This window comes from Amblyomma maculatum, chromosome 11 (assembly GCF_055883805.1).
Source record: "Amblyomma maculatum isolate TAMU_Amacu chromosome 11, ASM5588380v1, whole genome shotgun sequence".
In the NCBI taxonomy this organism is placed as follows: Eukaryota; Metazoa; Arthropoda; class Arachnida; order Ixodida; family Ixodidae; genus Amblyomma; species Amblyomma maculatum.
In genome coordinates, this window is record NC_139354.1 from 25,983,304 (window position 1) to 26,003,689 (window position 20,386).

A 20,386-nucleotide genomic window follows, 5' to 3' on the forward strand; every position below is an offset into this window, starting at 1 on the left:
ACTCGGCCGACGCCGACGCTACTGCGCATGTCAGGCAGCCTAACCCCAGGGACGTCTTGTGAAGGGGGGGGGGGGGGGGGGGGGGAGTGCGGGATCTTCCCCTCCTTTGTTTTGTAGCATAACCATGCAATGACACATCCGGCGGCATTCGGCTGGCGCCGACGCTACTGCGCATGTCAGGCAGCCTGGTCTCTGACGCGTAACGTGGCATGTGACCCGCCGCGCCCTTGATAAGCCACGAGCATACGGATGCTGGAGGCTTTTTCCCGCTGGACGGCCTGGGCAGCGGCGTTCGCCGGCAGCTCTACGTGAGTGTGTGCGCTTTCGAAGCATCGTGTTTTTGTCCTGCAGCGCAGGCGCTTTCCGGCCTCGCCACACGCGGCTTAGCCCTTGTGTTTCCACGGTTGCACCGGTCTCAGATTATTGGCGTTGTTTTCTTTCATCTAGTGTTTATTTTTGACTGCTTAAATTAAAGCGCCTTTTTTTTTTTAAGTTGTTGCCGGTCGTTTGTCGCACGGGTGGCGGCTCACGAACTCCCCTGAGCGAGGGCTGAGACCCATACAGTGCAGAACGTTTCTCGTGGTAGCCAAAATGTATCTCACGACAAAGGATGCTACAGACAGATTTCCCCCACCCCCCATGCCTTTATTTCCGAAGACGAAAGGCGTTCGCCGAAAGTGGCGTTCGCCTGACCGTGAGCCATTGGTGCAGGGTTGACCGTTTCGTTGGGGCGTGGATTCCACGCTAAGGATTCCCCGTACGCATAGCCGCAGACTTCCCGCCAATATCTTTTGCTGAAGGCGCTGTGTAGCACGTCAGCGGGCAAGGACTGAACTCAAGAACGGCAGCTATGATAGGGGCTTTACTTTCTTTGCACTTGTCTTCATAGTGAATAATGGCGTCTCGACTTCCTGAACAACAGCGCAGGGTCACCACTGACTTGGCCCAGTCGCAGTAGGGACCAATGTATGCAGGCGTCCCGGGTGCTTCACAAGAGGTGACCCATAACTTAAGAAGGATGCATTATTTGATAGCAAAAGCTTTACCTGCCTTTCAAAATCGGTGTTTGCTAACTAAGTTCATTAAGCTAGATTTTAATAGGTTAGTTTCTGAATACGTGCACTTCCGTCCATCAGCCTTTTAACTGGTAACTTTCACCACGCGTGTGAAACCTCTTCGGCCGCTTATTACTCCTGGATATGAGGCGAAGATAGGGGGAAAAGGGGGCTGCACGTGCTTCTCCACGAAACCGCGTTCCTCGCATCATCGACCCGCGAACCGCTGCACAATGATAAAGTGCAGTGCTAGCATCTTTTGCACCCTCTTAAATACACGCATTGCATTGTCCTCGCTGCAAACGAGAGGACAGGGCCAGGTTACCAGCGTCCTCTTTTCACCGATTAAGCACAGCAAGGTTAGCGGAATGGATGTGTAAGTACGTGTCCATAGACGCTTCCGCGTCTGCACAGGCGAGAACAGCCCTGTGCTTATTTGGAATTTCTGTAGAAAATGTGAGAGGGAGCCGGGGTAACCCGTCTTGTCAATCTTGTCAGACCTGCTTCGCCTGGAACTCCCTAATTATATATTCAATAAATTGTTAATTTTTGAATTATTTTATTAGTCGCCAATTATTTAAGCAAATAATTAGTCATTAATTAGTAATAAAACATTGGCATACGGCTATATAATGCACGAATTCGCGCATGCTGTGGTGTTGCAGTTCCTGGCCCTAAGGGGCTGGGACGGTAGGTCAACGCCGCTTGCGGCAGGGAGTAGCCAGCCATCGAATTTTTTCTGTTGTAGGCCGTCATTGCACCCGCCACTGCTTCGGTGGTGGACGACGGCTGTTGTTGCGGCGCGCGTCTTCCCCTCTTCTTTTTTCTTTCTTTATTTTCTCTTCTGTCCTCACGAGGCAGCGGAGGTGGCCGAGCTACAGAACAGGGTATGTTGCTGGGCGAGTTGGTTATTCATTGTCAGAGAAAGAGCGCTAGCAGACGACAGATCAGGAAGAGGAGGACACACACACACATGCGCTCTGCGTGCGTGTCCTCCTCTTCCTGGTCTGTCGTCTGCTAGCGCTCTTTCTCTGACAATGAGCTACAGAGCCAGTAGCAGGCCTGTGTATTTTGTTTACCTTCTTCCTACAGCCACAACACCATACTGTGGTGGTGCTCTGTGATTGCTCGAGACCTCTATGATGTCATCCCGTCTCGGACAATCACAGTCGCAGCAAAAGCGGGACGCATTTCGTCCGCTACATGCTACCCGACTGCCAGCGGCTGCGTTTCGATGGAGGCAAAGTGGAGAGGTGTCAGTGTGCTGTGTGATGTTTGTGGAGGTTAAATATCCCCAGGTAGTGGAAATGACTGTAGCCCTCCACTGTGGTAGGATGGCTAGAGAGGGGTGGCCCTACGAGCGTGACAGCCACTGGGGCCACATGGAGTGCTGCAGTCTGGGGCGCCGTCAGCATTCTGGAGGAGACTTGAACGCGTCCATGGAACGCCGCGTGACGAGAGCGGTGCTGTACCGTCCAAACACACTAGCCGGAGAAAGTGCGACGGGTACTGCGCCTTTCCCGTAAACCAATTATGTAGCGCTGCAACGAACGCCGATGAGAGGCAGACGATGAGAAGCAAATGATAGGAGAGGAGGGTAGGCATTCGCCATTCTCCTCTTACGAGACACCGCGGTGCACTGTGTGACGTCACTCCCTCCTGGCGCATGCGCAGCTCGCTCGGCGACACCTTATTCACACTTGCGACTAGATGAGGTCGTGCGACCAAAGGAGAGGAGCTCGCCACTACCGATGTTCACACTTGCGACTGTCGCCTTCTCGTTTTGTTATGGTTCCGAACGAGTTGGGAGTAGGAGAGCAGTGCTGGGCGATGACAGCGAACGTCGGTAGCAGCCGCTTGCCAGACACGCGCTCTCGTGTTTCCAGAAGAACGCCGACGACGAATAGACGATGTCAATCATCGTGGTGTCAATATAAAATGTTGCGCCTGCGTGAAAAACCCATTTTTCAAAAGTTCATGGTACTTACCGTGGATAGTCCGAGTATCTTTCCAATCTCCTCCCAGGCCATATCCTTCCCCTTGCCTTTGAATTCGGGTGCCGTTTGTTGAAAAGGTAGGGATATTCTTTAATTGCGTTGAGAAGGTGCTCGATCGAGTACTCCGGGACCTCGCTGATTGGTGAAATGGTTTGCGACTAGTAGTCGCGCGACTGGAAATTCGAGCAGTGCCCGATCGGCCCGCGGCAGTCGCTTTTCGACCGATGCGAACATTTGCGACTGTCGCTTTTCGACCAAAACGGTCGCGCGACCGCTGCTAGTCGCAAGTGTGAACGGGCCTTAAGTCACCCGCGCAGCGGAGGAGTTGGCGGCGGCTCCGAAGCGGCTCTCCAGCTGTGCTCCGTCTAATGTCACTCGCGCATGCGTAGTTCGAGCTCTCCGGGGCTCCGCAACATCGCTCAGACCTAGCGTAGTGTTGCTTTTGCAAAAAAAAAAAAAAAAAAAAAAGGTGCGAATGAGCGAAGGTGATGAGAACCCGTACACGGTGCGGTCGGGAGTTGACATGACGTTGGATGTTGCGTGTTTCCTGGCATAATGGAAGGATGCGGCGCGCACTATCTAGTTTGTTCGTCCGTGTTTGTAATGCACGAAGAAATAAGCCTTAAATATATTGGAGGTGCGCAATAATTTCTCCAGCGGATTAGTGAAATACCCCCCCCTGTGGTCAAAATTTCAGGAGCCCTCCACTACGGCGTCTCTCATAGAATAGCTTTGGGGCGTTGTTGTGGCTGTAGGAAGAAGGAAAAGAAAATGCACGGGCCTGCTATTGGCTCTGTAGCCTCCGCTGCCTCTGATTTATTTATATTTAAACTGATTTATTTATATGAAGGGAAAGGCACGGCAACTTTCTCACTTGTTTTCAGTGGACTCCGCAACCGCGCCGTAAGGGAAGGGAGGAAGGTGGGAATGAAGGTGGAAAGAGAGAAAGAGGAGCCGTAGTGGAGGGCTACGGAGTAAATTCAACCACCTGGGGATCTTTAACGTGCGCTGACATAGCACAGCACACGGACGCCTCTTCGTTTCGCCTCCATCGAAACGCAGCCGCCGAGGTCGGGTTCGAACCCGGGTACTCCAGCACAGTAGTCAGGCGTCTTACCACTGCACCACCCCGGCGGGGCCCCCCGCTGCCTCGTGCGGCCTCGTGCGGACAGAAGAGAGAAAATAGAAAGAGGGAAAGAGCCCACCGCAACAGCCATCGTCCACCACCGGAACAGTGGCGGGTGCAATGACGGCCTACAACACATAAAATTTGTTGGCTGGCTAGCCCCCGCCGCAAGCGGCGTTGACCTGCCGTTCCAGCCTCGTAGGGCTTGGAACTGCCACCCTGCACCATCTCCTGCTTCTTTGGTGCGTTAAACCACATAAGCCGAACCAATCTACTCTTACGCTACAGTACTATATCGCTTGCAAAACTTATTTCGAATGAAGGAGGCGTGCGTGCTCGTCGTCCTGAAGTAAGCGGCCTGCGTCTCGATCTGCACAGTCCTAATATTGCGTCCACGCGTTCTGTCCGAAAACTGAAACCGCGCTATGCGTTAAGCCATTGAGCAAGGATGCGTTGAGCGATAGGCAGGCCACCGATGGCCAATTCAGAGAGAGAGCTTTTGCTGAAAATTAACACACACACACACACACACACACACACACACACACACACACACACACACACACACACACACACACACACACACACACACACACACACACACACACACACACACACACACACACACACACACACACACACACACACACACACACACACACACACACACACACACACACACACACACACACACACACACACACACACACACACACACACACACACACACACACACACACACACACACACACACACACACACACACACACACACACACACACACACACACACACACACACACACACACACACACACACACACACACACACACACACACACACACACACACACACACACACACACACACACACACACACACACACACACACACACACACACACACACACACACACACACACACACACACACACACACACACACACACACACACACACACACACACACACACACACACACACACACACACACACACACACACACACACACACACACACACACACACACACACACACACACACACACACACACACACACACACACACACACACACACACACACACACACACACACACACACACACACACACACACACACACACACACACACACACACACACACACACACACACACACACACACACACACACACACACACACACACACACACACACACACACACACACACACACACACACACACACACACACACACACACACACACACACACACACACACACACACACACACACACACACACACACACACACACACAAACAGAGCTCTGCGGCGACCTGCACTGGAGTAATGCGAAAGCATATTGACGCATAAGTTTGTTCTTGCCGACGCATTTGAAGACGCGCTGTCTGATAATTAAGGCGTCGCATGCAATCATCTCTTTCTTCGCCCAACTGATGCTAATTAATCACTTTGTAATGAACTTCAAACCTCTATTTGTCCTATTTGTGCTTTCTTTATCCGAAATTTGACGACTTCAGCTTTGGCGTGACGTCCCTACCGCTTTACACGTCCCCGCGCTATATTCACATCCGCGTTATCTCGACGTCTAACTGTCCCTTTTGCCTAAGCACACCACATTGACCACATTTGGTATCTAAGAAATTTTTTTTAATTTTCTACCTTATACAATCATATTTTTCTGCTAACTCTTTATTCAACGACATACTCGCGCTGACAACTTGTAATGACATGAAACTGCGAACATAGTCACTTAATGCTTTCGCAGTAAAACAGAAAAGGAAGAGAAAGAAAAGATCAAGGTCAAGGCGGCCTCTGCTTTATTATAACGAGGAAGTAGAAGATTTCGTTGTGCGGTCTGTCGAGCTGTGTGTCAGCCACTCATGCGGTCATGGTAAGAGTGCACGTTTCTTTCATTCAAGATGCGTTTTAGTTAAAAGAGTTGTGACGTAGTCGTCTGGGACATTAGTTTTGTATTCTGGTCGAAGATACATAACCTTAATTGACTTTCAAACTTCCACCTCCAAAAAAAATGTGTGGTTTAGCTCTGGCTAAACTTGGATAGAATCGGAAGCTCCTGTTGTCTGCGACATTACTCCTCTGTCAGGCCCTATAAGTGTAGGACGCTACATTATTGGGGACAATTAAGCTCAGCCTTTAAGGGTATGACGGGAGAGCGTAAGCTACCAGCCCACATATAACCGAGCCGTATGGACGTGCTGCGTGTCCTAGGGGTAAAGTGAATGCAAAGGGGAGGCTGATTCTGATATCACCCTCCCGTGTGAAAGGAGCGACCCGAGTTGGCAGCTCCTGCCCGTGGCATGGAAAAAGTTCGTTTAATGATTACTACAAACAGTTAGCGCCAAGACGCACGACGATGAGCGCGGCGCCTTTCCTTTCATGCTGAATAATGGAAATTTGCTGTGGTCCTTACCTGTTACAATGTGTAAACACGGGGCACACATGCCTCATTTCCTCAGAAACATCGGCCGCACGGGACCACGTCGTGTTTCTCCGCGATATATTCCGTAACCACATTCGTCTGTTGGACCTTGATTTCCTGAGCATCTCCCGCGACGCTGCGCCAGAAATTCGGTCTGATTATATGTGGTGGGTCTGATTGTGCGGTGCACTTAAAGCATCTGCTAACCGTCAAAAATGCGATCTCTTCACAAACCGCGAATTTCGTCAAAAGCAAAGCACGGTAATAAATTTCTAAGCGATGAGCTACGCGAGAATTCATTATCCGCATATTTCTGCCATCTTGCCCAGTGTTGACAACTTCGCAGCCACCTCTGCCGTCCATTAGAGTTGCGAATATAAAATACGCTTGTTACATCGTCGGGAAATACATGAAGGTCGTGCAAAAGCGCCATCGTGTCGCACTATATATATACTGCCTATTTTAGACATGGTTTTTGAAACGTGTATCAATGTACAATGTAAAAATCTGTGGTGATTTCTTGGATCAGCATAAGTATTTATCCTTGATAACTTCGGCGAAAAACATTTCTTGGTCATAAGACAGCCCTTTCAATTCCTCAGAAGAGCGTAAATGTTGCCCTCACTAAGAAATTAAAAAAATGCATTTTTGCGCTTGACCGATTTCACTGACAATCATGATGCATTGCGGTTTTCGAACAGCAAATTTTAGCTCAAATTTTTCATTATTTTTCCCCAGGAAGCGTCGTTTTTGCAATTTGTTTATATACTCATTGGCAAGCAAATTCGCATATTTCGCCGCTTCTCTAGAAGATCTGATATCTCATAAAAATAGTGTTTTCTGCATTGGTTTCGGCACCTTGTCGTGGCAAGAGCATTCCTGACGGCATTGGAGCGATCGCAAGGCACCTTGCATCAACGGCAGGCATTTAATGGCCTTGCCACATAACCAAATTCCATCAGCTATTTAGATGAGCAAAAACTAACATAAAATGTAATGAGGTACTTGGACTCTTAGAAAACGCTGTTGAAGAAAACTAAGATCATCTCAATCAGAGTTTTCCAATGGATATGCCTGCGAAAGGCGCACGTGCTAAACTGTTAATCACTTCAAACTATTATCCACCACCACTGTTCTCGCTGGGACATCTTACTCGGGTGCAAAAGAGCTTTCACTAAGAAGCCTAGTGCAACCACTACACATCTCTTTCCATCATCATTGAAATCGGTGCCATCCAGTGATAAGGTTTTCTTCTCCTCTTCCGTTTTGGAATCGCAAAAAACAGTCAGGCAGTTTCTCCTGCATACTTGTTTCCACTGCGATCACGTTGTGGCACGATGCATGGAGCAGATTGAACGCAAAGCTCGGACGAGGGAAGGGGGGGGGGGGGGGCGATGACATTCTTGACATTGAAAAATTTGTGAAAACAAGATCTCTGAGAACAAATTCTTTTGAAAGTATCGTATCTGCTCACGTTATTCAAAGCATTGCAGGATCCACATTTACTGGGGAAACATTCCAATAAAACAACTGAATTCGCTGCTTGCTCCACTGATAAGTCGAAATGCATTTTTCTGTATTTGGGATGAGCACTGTGCTGCTGCCATACCATTTTGGGAGCTAAGCGAATTTCATCGTCTCCGAGACTGGAAGGGAGAGAGAGCAAGGAAGGGGGGGGTACAGGAGAAGCAGTCCGCAAAGGTGGCAAAGGTAGCCTTCACAAATCATTCGATGCCCTATTCGATACCATTGGTCGTGTAACCCCCACAAGAACTGTGAGTGGCCCCACGGCCATGTTCTGCAGTGTGTATAGTGGCCGTGCGGAGGAACCATGGCTTAATGTGCAGCGCCACACTTGAAAAGTAATTTTCTAGCTGAAATAAAAAAAAAAACAGGATCAGATAAAAGTCGCTGAGCGAAATTTCAATGCCATCAGCTGTGAATTTAGCTACATTTTATATTTTTTCCAGAAACGTCTCTCTATAAAATTTGTGCCCTGAATACGCGGCACAGCTTTGTATAATTTTGGCATTTTCTTTTCGTGAATTATATTGCGTTGTATTACACATTTATACCATTCAATGAGAGCACATATTATAGAGAAGAGGCGGAACGTAAGATTTTGCTCGCCAATGTCGCGAAAGGGTATAAAAATTGAAAAGTAATGAAATGAAACCGCACTAAATCTTTGTGTAAATGCTTGTTCGCTTTGAGATTAAAATGCACAACACTGATTCTATTCTAAAAAAAATTAAAGCAAAAATATAGATTCTCTGCAGGTTCTCTAGGGAGAACAACTTTCGCGCACCTCTGAGAAATTCAAAGGGCTGTCACATGAACAGAAAACTTATCTCGGCAGTGTCACTGAGGATAATTACATTAACTGGTTCCGTAAAAAGTAACAAATTTTAGAAGAAGTTTGGATGGGGTCGAGAGCAAACTGCGGCGTTTATCATGAAATCGCCGTTTTATGAACGATTATTTCGTAGCTTTTTTTGTCGCAAGATTTGCTTATTTTAAGGATTGGCTGTTGATCCCATTCACATTTGTTATCGTCAGAAAACCTTGCGGGATGAGTGTTTTCAGAACAAAACAAAAAAAAAAAAATGTAGTGTTGCTTTATGAAGTAATAATTCAACAACCAATTTATTAGACACCATTGTCTTCAAACAAGGCATGCTTATATTCTTTCATACCTTAATAATTTCTGACGATTGCGCCGAAATAATTTTTATTCAGCAGATGGCGTCTCGTAACTAATAGGCAGCGATAGCACATCGTTAGCGCGTCGACAATACCGTTTACCGTGTTTCCGGATGACGAACGTTCCGGTTAGCGCTGCCAACCGAGGAATACGTTTTAGCATTCTAAGCATACCATGTTCCTCGTATATAGTTACCGCCGTCAATTTCGCAGTTACTGTAAGGAAAAAGAGTGATTATAATGGCAGATGTAAATGTTAAAAAAATTGTGCGCACAAAGATGTAGCGTGATCCTCAATACTTTTCACTGCTGTAAAGCTCATTTGAAGGCAGCTGCACCTTCTAGTGACAGTAACTCAAAACGCTCCAACTATGGCTGAAGAAACATTTTTTTTTACACAGCTTTTTTTTTTTTTTTTTGAAAGATAATTATTAAAACAGGGAAGTGCTCCAGCCGACAAAAACTGCTGCCTTAGCAGTGAGAATACTCGAACTGTACAGTAAAGTTTAAAAGTTCGAAAATAGCCAATTATCTAAAAACACCTGTCCAGTGGTCATTTATACTCGTAGTACATTTGATGTCCCTACCCTCGTGCACAGAGCTTGAACAGTTAAGGAACAAATATTTTACTCCATTCTATAATGAACGCATCCCATTCCACCCCTGTTTACTATTAGGAGACAACCCGCTTGTTGAAATTTCATGTTTTTAGTTTTCTAAAAGAGTTAGGGATTCTAAATCAGCTGTAATTTTCTAAACTTTTCATTTTCACTCATAAAGAAGCCCAGCAACCTAGTGTTTGGCGCATGATGGCCATAGTTGCCTATGTGCCAAAAAACCCAACCCAACCAACCAACCAACCAACCAACCTTTTAAGAGGGGCACTTTTCGTTCATAAATTTATTAAATGCGCTGTGATTAAAAGATTTTCATATAAATTTCTAGTCGCCGGCACAAAGCAAGAACAAGAACTATCGGGTTTTAAGAGTGTGCGAAATGAATGGAACGCGGACGTTTAGAGCGAGCTATTGTAGCGAATAATGTGGCGGCGATACTGTATTTGGTCCAAAGCAGACAAGCAGCGTGCCTTTAGTTGGTGAGCTAACCTCGGAGATGGCTTAAAACACTTAAAGTGCTCGCCCCCCTGTAATGGCGGCGCAGGCACAGTTTGTCACCGTTCTAGCTATTAAACAATAACGTACGTACACAAGGAAACGATATGTTATAACTCTCTAATGTCATCCGCCTGTGGAAAACGGCTGCTTGTTCCGTAGGTATTCCGTATTTCCTGTCCCTTCTATCGACAAACCGTTTGGAACTATCACCAAAGGCTGCCAAGCAAATTCGGAATAGTTTCGGTTGCTGCTTGGCATTAAGAAGCCGCTTGTCTTCACCCGACTGAAAGGCTTGCAACTGAAATAGCTTACATTGACAAATACAAACCCCATCACGTTAAACGTTCATCTTTCGTCGTGCAAAGAACAATACATAGGAGCTGCATTTTTCTTCAAGCCTGCACAGACTTTTCTTTCTGCATTCACCGGCACTGATTGCAATACCATCGACTGGCGCAGTTATTTATTTGCTCTTACAGACAGAGAGCGCGTGCAGAGGCTAAGCAGACTACAGGGTGTGACAACTTACTTGCATATAAGTCACCAAAGCTATATTTTCAGATGCATGGGTCGGTGCCGATCCTAGTGTTGTCCACTTCGAAGACTAAACGAAAAGACAGACCCATGGAATGCTGGTCGTACGCGGTAGTAAGCCGGCAAGTGTCGAAAAGCGACAGCAGTGCTTTTTTTTTTTTCGTCGCTACCAACTTGTTTCATAGTTCTGCTCTTTCCCATTGTAAATTAATTCAGACGCATGTCGCAAGGTCGTAGTGGTCAATTTGTTTTTCATTAAAGCTACTTCAGTCTTTATAGTTACTCAAAAGGCCGTAATCATAAGTACTGTATATTTTCACTCATGCCTAACGTTAGTGATACGGGGAACTCCGCCTGAACGTTGACATCACATCAAGATCGTTTCACTCTGGATGAACATTTCGCCTTCAGTATACCTACTCAAAAGTATACGTACACGTATTTTGCCGTCCAGAGATACCGCAATCCGCAGCGTCGACCACGATAAAAAAAAAGGACTCCACCCAAGTTTCCTTTCATAGCTACCTGTACGGCGTTAACTTTCTGAAATACAGTGACAGCGCAGCTTGTAGCAGAGTTCGCAGGCATCTGCCGCATTCGGGAGGCACTTCTAAGCTAATCCTTACAAATTGCTGTTATTCAAAACAATACCAATAACATGAAACCTCTACGCGAGAAAGAAAAAGCTTAGAATCAGGCGAGCGAAGCTGCGACGTCTCGGCAACTCGCCTGAGCCGCCCTCCTATCGCTTGCTCCTTTAAAACATGGTGGCCCAGTCTGTCCGATTTGACGGGCACTCCCTGGACAGCGCAAGTTCCATATACCTAACCCAGCTTCACGTAACAGCGGTTGACTCTTGCTCCTGCACACAGCATATGCAGCAGACACCCGGGCATGCGTGGGAATCGGCTTATGTCTTCAGCGGCTGCGCCGGCTGCCGGACTAGCAAGCTGGTCACGAATAAAGATGCTATTTTTAAATATCTATCTTCAATGGAGCTGTAACTTAGTGGTTTAGCTTGGCACATCCTGAAGAAGATTCAATAAACAATTTATATCTCGAAATTTGTGTTGAATTTCGTTTGTTTTGTAGGGTTTAACAAACCGATTCTGGCTATTAGAAGCGCCTAGCGGAGGGCTGCAGAAATTTTTATTAAATACGGTTCTTTAATGTGCGCTGACATCGCGCAACACGCAGCAAAATGGGTGTTAAGTTCCCTTTAGGGTGAATTCAGGTGTTACTTTGCGCTTTGCTAAAATGGAGATGCGGATGCATTATCAAGCGGGCATGTTTATAAATACCAGTAGGGAACATGTTGACTGGTTTACAGCAATGTCTTGACACGTACCCGTCTCTTGTTTTTTTTTTTTTTTTTGCAGTGAAGATTCTGACGTGCCGGTGCGACCGCGATGCCCAAACGGAGGCCCGCAGGACACGCTGCTTCTGTTGAAGGTGGCCTGGTGGAGATTGCAGTACCTATGAAGGTTTCTAAGTCCGAATTGGTTCGGGTTTCCACTGAGGCTCGGGCACACGAGGACGACCACGTGCCTGAGGGATATCGCGTTACCATAGCCGCTCAGGCACCGGAAGAAGTTCCGGCACCGGAAGAAGTTCGGGCACCGGAAGGAGTTCGGGCACCGGAAGGAGTTCGGGCACCGGAAGGAGTTCGGGCACCGGAAGGAGTTCGGGCACCGGAAGGTGTTCGGGCACCGGAAAGTGTTCGGGCACCGGAAGGAGTTCAGGCACCGGAAGGAGTTCAAGCACCGGAAGGAGTTCAAGCACCGGAAGGAGTTCAGGCACCGGAAGGAGTTCAGGCACCGGAAGGAGTTCAGGCACCGGAAGGAGTTCAGGCACCGGAAGGAGTTCAGGCACCGGAAGGAATTCAGGCACCGGAAGAAGTTCAGGCACCAGAAGGAGACCGGCCACCCGAAGGTGCCCGGCCGCCAAATTATCATGTTCCCAATGTCTTAAATTTGTACAAAGTCACAGAGCAGCCTAAATATGAGGCATCTGCGGTTGATGCTTTGGTACTGAAAGAGATGGCTGAAGCCTTTTCTCGTTACGATGGACCAGATGTCGACCCCTTCGGGCCATGCACGCACCGGGAAGGTCATTTGTGCCACATAACAGCTAACTTGAAAGCATGGAACGGCTTTTTCTGGGTCGTTGGGCTTGAACTACAAGAAGACGCCTCTTCACAGCTCATGCTATTTACGTCTAGTGACAACGCAAACAGGAAACACGTGGCCTCCATGAAAGACAGGAAGCGAACCTCGATGCTCCTGTACCATTTGCTCACGAAGCACCGGTGTGTCGTGGTAGTGACCATCAACAACGAAATCCTCAGTGGCCATGAAGAAATCGTGTGCCTCGCGATTCGCGGCAGCCTGGGGGTGAAGAAGCTCATTCTGCAGTTGACGTCAACGCTGAAGGGCCTTCCTCGATCCCTAGCGTTGGCTGTAGTTTCCCTGACGCAGTTGGAATCGCTGGAACTGACAGTAGACATATACCGGACCTTTCTCGACGATCTTGCGACCCTGCTGGTGAGGACTGCTTCGTTGACGAACCTCACAGCTATTAATGTGCACGTTACATACGCGGCTGCCACGATCTTCAGACAAGGGCTCTTCCAGAACAGGAGCATCACTCGGTTATCGATATCAACGAGGATATTAGATGGCCGCCGCCCACCCTACGGGCCAGGGAATCCTCATATTGCCCTTGGCGCATATTTGAAACATAGTTCGTCCCTGAGGTCAGTGAAGATAATGGCTCCTAGACACGGTCCAGAGATTGACGTCTGGACTATCTGCGATGCTCTGACCACAAACAAGGTGCTGACTAGACTTGAGCTAGAGGTGATTACGCCCAGGCTGGAGTACGCAACAGCAATAAAATGGCTTCTCTGCCGCAACAAGACACTTAGGCACTTCAGCTTCACATCCCGCCACAGCTATGATGACATCGAAAGCTCTGCTGGACAGAATTGCCCAAGATGCCAAATTATACACTTTAATGGCGACACCAGCCATGTGAAGCCCTGGATATCAGCTCTACTAGAAAATGAGACTTCGATCACAGAACTGACTTTCTCAATGTCGGGCTTTAACCTTTCAGAGTGCCAAGAATTTTGCCGAGCTGTCAAATCGAACAAGTCTCTAAATGTCATCCTTGAGCATCTCGGTGGCAAGGCATTAAACATCTGCAACACCCTCGTTGAATATGGCCTACAAGACAGAGTCACTGTCAACACTTGCTGTGTGGTGTACTATCCAGACACAGGAATCCGGCCAGATGGATGCCCCCGGGTCGCCGTGCCATTTCGCCGGCTCCAAAGACTTGTGCACAAAGTTCCCACTTCTTCTAAGCGTACACGCATCATGCTTCGAGTATACTCTATTTTATGCGTTACTGGTGAGACAAACCCAGCCGAAACTCCCATTGTTCAGCTGATTCGCGGGGCGACATGCATTGAAGAACTAATATTGTTAGTGGAAACCAACTGTTGTAGAATGTGCTGGAATATGTGCGGACCCGCTATATGTGATGCCGTATATCAAAATTCAAACATCAGGAAACTAACCATTGTTTTTTCGAGGCGTTGCGACACAATTGACACTGAAGCACTAGTTAGCCTTCTGCATCGAAGCCGAACACTGCGTGAGTTTGGCTTCGAACCTCCCAATCGTCCAGCCTTCTACCAGCTCGTTACGGAGCTATCAGAACCGGCACTTCGGGCCAACTACACATTGCAGGGCGTGACCTTTTTTTACTGCGGCGGTGAGTGTATGGATGAGCGCCAGGAAATCCAGGACGTTGTGCACAGGAATCGAGCCTTGACAAAGCGCGCTACTCGCTTCGTCACAGGCACCCATGTGAAGAGCGCAGCAGAGGCCTTTGAGAAGGTTTGGGACTCTCCCGCATTGATGGATGGAATTCAGTGGTCGGCATGCGTCCAGAAAGCGGAGGCAAAGGAAATGATTTCTCGGTCCATGCTCCGACTGAAAGACTTCACCTTTTTCATGAGGCTCGCAGGCGTGATATGCGACTGCCTGCAGTGCAGCCCCAGGGAAGACGGGAAGGCTCAGCTGAGTGACTTACCCGAACCTTGCCTGTGTCACATACGAGAGTTTTTATTATTGACCGACGTTATCGATTCACCGGTGTAAGCCCAGCTGCAGTTGCTGTCAGTTTGTATTCCTTTTGTATATATGCCTTTACGTCGGGCTTATACGCCGGGCTTATACGTTGGGCTTATACGCTGGGCTTATACGCCGGTGCGCTCTATGCATGTGAATTTTACAACGAGGCTTGATAGCGCTTGATGAATACTTATGAGTAAATAAAAACAATATTAGCGTTTTAGTTTTCATTTGCAGTGACCAAATTTTACTTTTCTTGTTCGGCAATGCTGTCGGAATATACAAATGTCAATACATGTATTTTAAAACTTGTTGAGTTGGCTTTCTCGCGTACCATGATTTTATAGTCACTTAGTCAGGTCACAACAACAACGGGAACTTCAACACCTTTCTATACGCAACCGATGTCAGTGTTTATTTCATAGGAAAATGGATACGTACCATTTTCTGAATGTTCAGTGTTGGCAAGGTACACGAGCTTTAAAATTTTCATTATGGATATTACAAAGCATATAATGCCGATTAAGAACACTTCATGCTACATTTTGTTAACTGCTTTCAAAAGCTGGTATTTATGGTCAACCGATCATCTAATCCTCTCGTTCCAAAACATACATGATACCTGCTTTGGTCGAAAGCCAACCTGCACAGATCATACAGGTGTATTTCTTGTATATCCGTGTACAATTTAAAAACATCGGCGACTTTCCGCCTTTGCTACTTATCCTCCTGTCTTGCGAATAAGTATTGCCTCTATACTCCATTCAATCAGTGTGCAATCCAATAGATGACGGGAAGACACACCTGGATGATATGATCTGCTACTGCCACAGGCACAACCTAGCGTACTCTATTAATGGAGTAATCGTGATCTATATACAGTGGCCGTCACTTTCATGCCCCTTTTCGTTGTCAGTTGTGCTGTAGAACGCATTTTCATCTTCTTTCATTATTCCGTCTATTTGCATTTACATTATGTGTATTCCCCTGCCATGATTACTTCTGATGATTTGTATATAATTATATGCACTGACGAAGGCAATGAAATCAGAAAGTTTTCTCCTTGATGCTAATCATTGTGGTGCAAATAAATTAGAGCCGATAAATATGATCTCTCCACACCATAAATTATTTGAAGCCACTGACTGTTTCGTCAAATACATTTCAGGTCTTTTCACCAGTTGCAGTGATATTCTACGATATATATTAATAGGCATTTATAGAAACATATTGGCATTTTAAATGCCTAGTTAGGGCACTTCAATTAATAAAGTACGGGGTCGTTATGGAAAACTGCATCCGGCGTCAGTCAAAGGAATAATATTTCTATATTTCTCGGAGGTGTATAAAGAAATCAACAAGAGAGTAGAAGGAAATCGCTGTAGGGTTTTTAAAAAGTGCCAGTGCGAAACTGGAGCTGTCTACGACTAACAGTCTTTCGGAACCGTTTTTCGGAAGAGCAATTTGAACCTATGAAATCGAAGATAGGGCTTCTCTTTTGTAGAAGCACCAAAGTCAAATTTAGAAGCGGAAATGTGCGCTTCCAGATAAAGCTTTCCAGTCGCTGTCGCTTGCTCTTTAACCATTTAAATGGGTAGAGGCACCAAATTACAAGCTTGTTATGTGCTTGCGTTGTGTGTGAAGGCCATCACAGTCAAGTATAGAACTCAAGAGATCTTGAAAGTATTTTAACATAGCTTGCTATCGCATTCTGGTCACATTGCTAGCCCATTGACTGTGTCAGATTCACTGAAAAAACGTGATTAGCTATTTTTTTACAGCACTGCGCACTTTTATGACGTAAGAGACAGTGTTTAAATATGTTGCTGTCAGCTTGATTAACGCCCCTGGCCCGAGCAACCATGGTATAATTTTTCTGCTCCTTACGGCTCTTCCATTGCACTCCTGCATACCAGCTGGCAGCGCTCTAATGCGACACTGTAGCCAAAACTATACTCGTGGTCGCTTTCAATCGATAAAAGTTGTAAATTCCCTCTACACAACCACCATATTCGCCCAAATGAAAGCGGGGCTCAAAATAGTGGACGAAAGCTATGCAATCCAGCTGTGAGCACTGCCTCGCACCTTTTATGAACATGCCCAGGAATGCCTCCATCAAGAATAAGACGACCACAAGAGGTTGAACTGCCGGGTACAAGGGAGCAAGACCTGCACTTGTGGCTATTCGACAACATTAAGAGCCAGGGATTGCTCTGGTTTCTTTAAGAGAACAATCTACGCGACTTTAAGTTAATACAGCCCCATTCTATGCCACATGGCAGGCCTCCAAATAAAAAAAATTACGCACCTTCTCTCATAGTCAAAGCAAGTTTAGACTGAAGGAAGGCCGTTTCACTATTTCGTTTTTTCTAACCCCTCGTATCTGACCTAGTGCGCGCTCCTTTAGGCCCCTTGGCTGTTGAGGCACACTCAAATAATCTATCTATCTATCTATCTATCTATCTATCTATCTATCTATCTATCTATCTATCTATCTATCTATCTATCTATCTATCTATCTATCTATCTATCTATCTATCTATCTATCTATCTATCTATCTATCTATCTATCTATCTATCTATCTATCTATCTATCTATCTATCTATCTATCTATCTATCTGTCCAATCTTGTCTATCTGATCTATCTATCTGTCCAATCTTGTCTATCTGATCGATCTATCTATCTATCTATCTATCTATCTATCTATCTATCTATCTATCTATCTATCTATCTATCTATCTATCTATCTATCTATCTATCTATCTATCTATCTATCTATCTATCTGTCCAATCTTGTCTATCTATCTATCTATCTATCTATCTATCTATCTATCTATCTATCTATCTATCTATCTATCTATCTATCTATCTATCTATCTATCTATCTATCTATCTATCTATCTATCTATCTATCTATCTAATCTTGTCTATCTATCTATCTAATCTTGTCTATCTTATCTATCTAATATATCTATCTATTCGGAGTCCGCCACTACGGCGTCTTTCATAGTTTGAGTCGCTTTCGGACGTTAAACGCACTTAAGCCAAACCAAAATTAGGAGTTCCTTGTGATCCTGTGCATAGTAGAGAATGCTCCGCCACAGAAAGCTTGTGTATGCAGTGGTGCACCCTTTACAGGAGCTCAACATTATCTACGATCCAGACTCGCCGCTCTGTAATCCACGAGCACTAGATGATCCCTTTGATGGGCAGTGTATGAGTGCAGTCGCCGCCATTTGCACTCTTCCGGAAAATGAAGAGAGCTGGCGCGGAAAGAAAAGGTTGAGGTCGGCACCTTAAAAAAAAAAAGAAAAAAGAGGATAGCTGCGATCGCGCAGATACTGGGTTTTGATGCTACGGCTGCGTGAGCAGATCCGCTTCCCTGGCTCGGGTTCAGTGAGATTCTGGCGCTTTGCGTTGCATGTCATCATCAACAGCCATCCGTGCACGATGAATACAAACACAAAACTACTAATTTCTCATATGAAGCGCTCCTACTTTTTTGTAGTGAATCGCCCAGAAAGTACACTGTCAGCGATTTTGCAGGTGCACTTGAATCACTAACTAGGAACCGGAAATTAATTGAAACTCGGCACGCTAGAGCACATTCGTCTCAATTGGAAAACTAAGATATGTTGAATACACTTTTTTTACATATTTTATCTGATGATATGCAAATGACATAACGGTATGGTCACTGCACAAGAACCTAAGCCCCCAAGAATTAGGCATTCAGACTGCTCTGTGCGTGTCATGTGGGGAACCCACATAACACGCACAGGACAAGGAAATGTTTGCACAGTATAGAAGATGTCACTGATGATGTCTGAGGTATGTTGTAAGGCATGGACTTCTTGTGTCGATTCTGTACGTAAGAGCATATGGGTCAGCGGCGCAGCAAAGAGGCCATCTGCTGATGCAGACAAATCGTCAGGAATGGCCACGAGTTCTCCCATTAGAGATGGAAGATGCATTGCCTCTGTTCTATATGAACAGGCCTGGCCTATTTCAGGAAGAGTTGGACAAATGAGGGTAGTGTGTAAAATATCATAGTTCGTGCTTGCTTTACGCAAGCTGAAGCACCCCTTAGTGTTTATGCAATTATCGGGCTTTGTTTCTGGCATTGAATGTTGAACGCTGCACATTTCGCTTAGCTGATGGTTCTTTATCGTCTGTGGTCACTGCAATGGAGGTTCCGAAGGTGTTGCATCAATCAGCGTATAAGTCGAGTTAAAATAATGCGCCAATGCAGACGCTGCAGGAATAGTGTGACGCTCCAGGTAGTGCGCTGTTGTGGGAATTGGTGGCCGGCTGTACTTGTTGACTGTGAGATACCTCAACGGCCGCTCTGTTTACATGATTACGTCTGATAGAGATACTACCCGCTATCAGATCGGTCGTGGAGTTGCACAGGGGGGGTCCTCAGCCCAACTGTGTTTACCTTCGCGCTAATTGGTCTAGTGAGTGAGGCTGCCAACTAGCATCCACAACAGTGCATATGCTGACGACATCTACATCTTGGCTTCTGGTTCGACGCGCCCACAACTACGTGCGAGAGTGCAGCGAGCTGTGTCATAGGCATTGATGTACTTACGGCGTCAAGGTTTGCTTTTAGCGGCAGAAAGCGCGCAGTGATCACATTTACGGGAAAATGTGTCAGCCGCTACCCGATTACTCTTCATGGAGTTGTAATTCCGTACGTCTCCAGGGACAGATTCTTGGGAGTAATTATTGACCACACACAATCTTGGTCGAAACATTAATATGGTGAAGAAAAGGCTAATACATTTCATGTGCTTCGTTTCATAGCTAGTATCAAATGGGGTCGAACTGAGCGCTCCTTATGACTTTGAGAGACTGTTTGTTGGCTACATCTGGTACCCTCTTCTTCCTCTTTCTTCTCTATTTTAAGGCGAAAGCCTTCAATGCCTCATACTACTCTCTAATATGAGCATTTCCTGCTCGCGGACTTTAGAGAGCATGCAAGCGCAGACACTGAAAATATGCCTTAGACTGCCCAGGTGCACCTCTAATAAAGGTACAATTGAAATGGCACAAGCTCGCCCAATATCCATATACGTGGCACACGAACCACTTCGTGTATATTTACGAGCACTTACACGACACCGTTCTCACCCACTGAGCAAGGTCCTGTACGAACGGCTGGACTGCAGTTTTACAAGCGCACTCCGCTGCCATCAGTCGCAAGTACCAACAGGATATGCCCTCCCATATCGTCCCGTCCAACCACCATGGGTGATGAATAAACCTTT

At 46.4% G+C, this 20,386-nt stretch overlaps 1 protein-coding gene across 1 annotated transcript; it reads left to right on the plus strand.

The window, feature by feature from the left end:
- Positions 1-240: 240 nt before the first annotated feature.
- Positions 241-15,435, plus strand: LOC146173196 (uncharacterized). The gene is made up of 2 exons (XM_084584978.1): positions 241-308; positions 12,349-15,435. Exon 2 carries the CDS (start codon positions 12,379-12,381, stop codon positions 15,136-15,138), a length of 2,760 nt encoding a protein of 919 aa, XP_084441104.1. The 5' UTR covers positions 241-308; positions 12,349-12,378; the 3' UTR covers positions 15,139-15,435.
- The last annotated feature ends 4,951 nt before the right edge of the window (positions 15,436-20,386 follow it).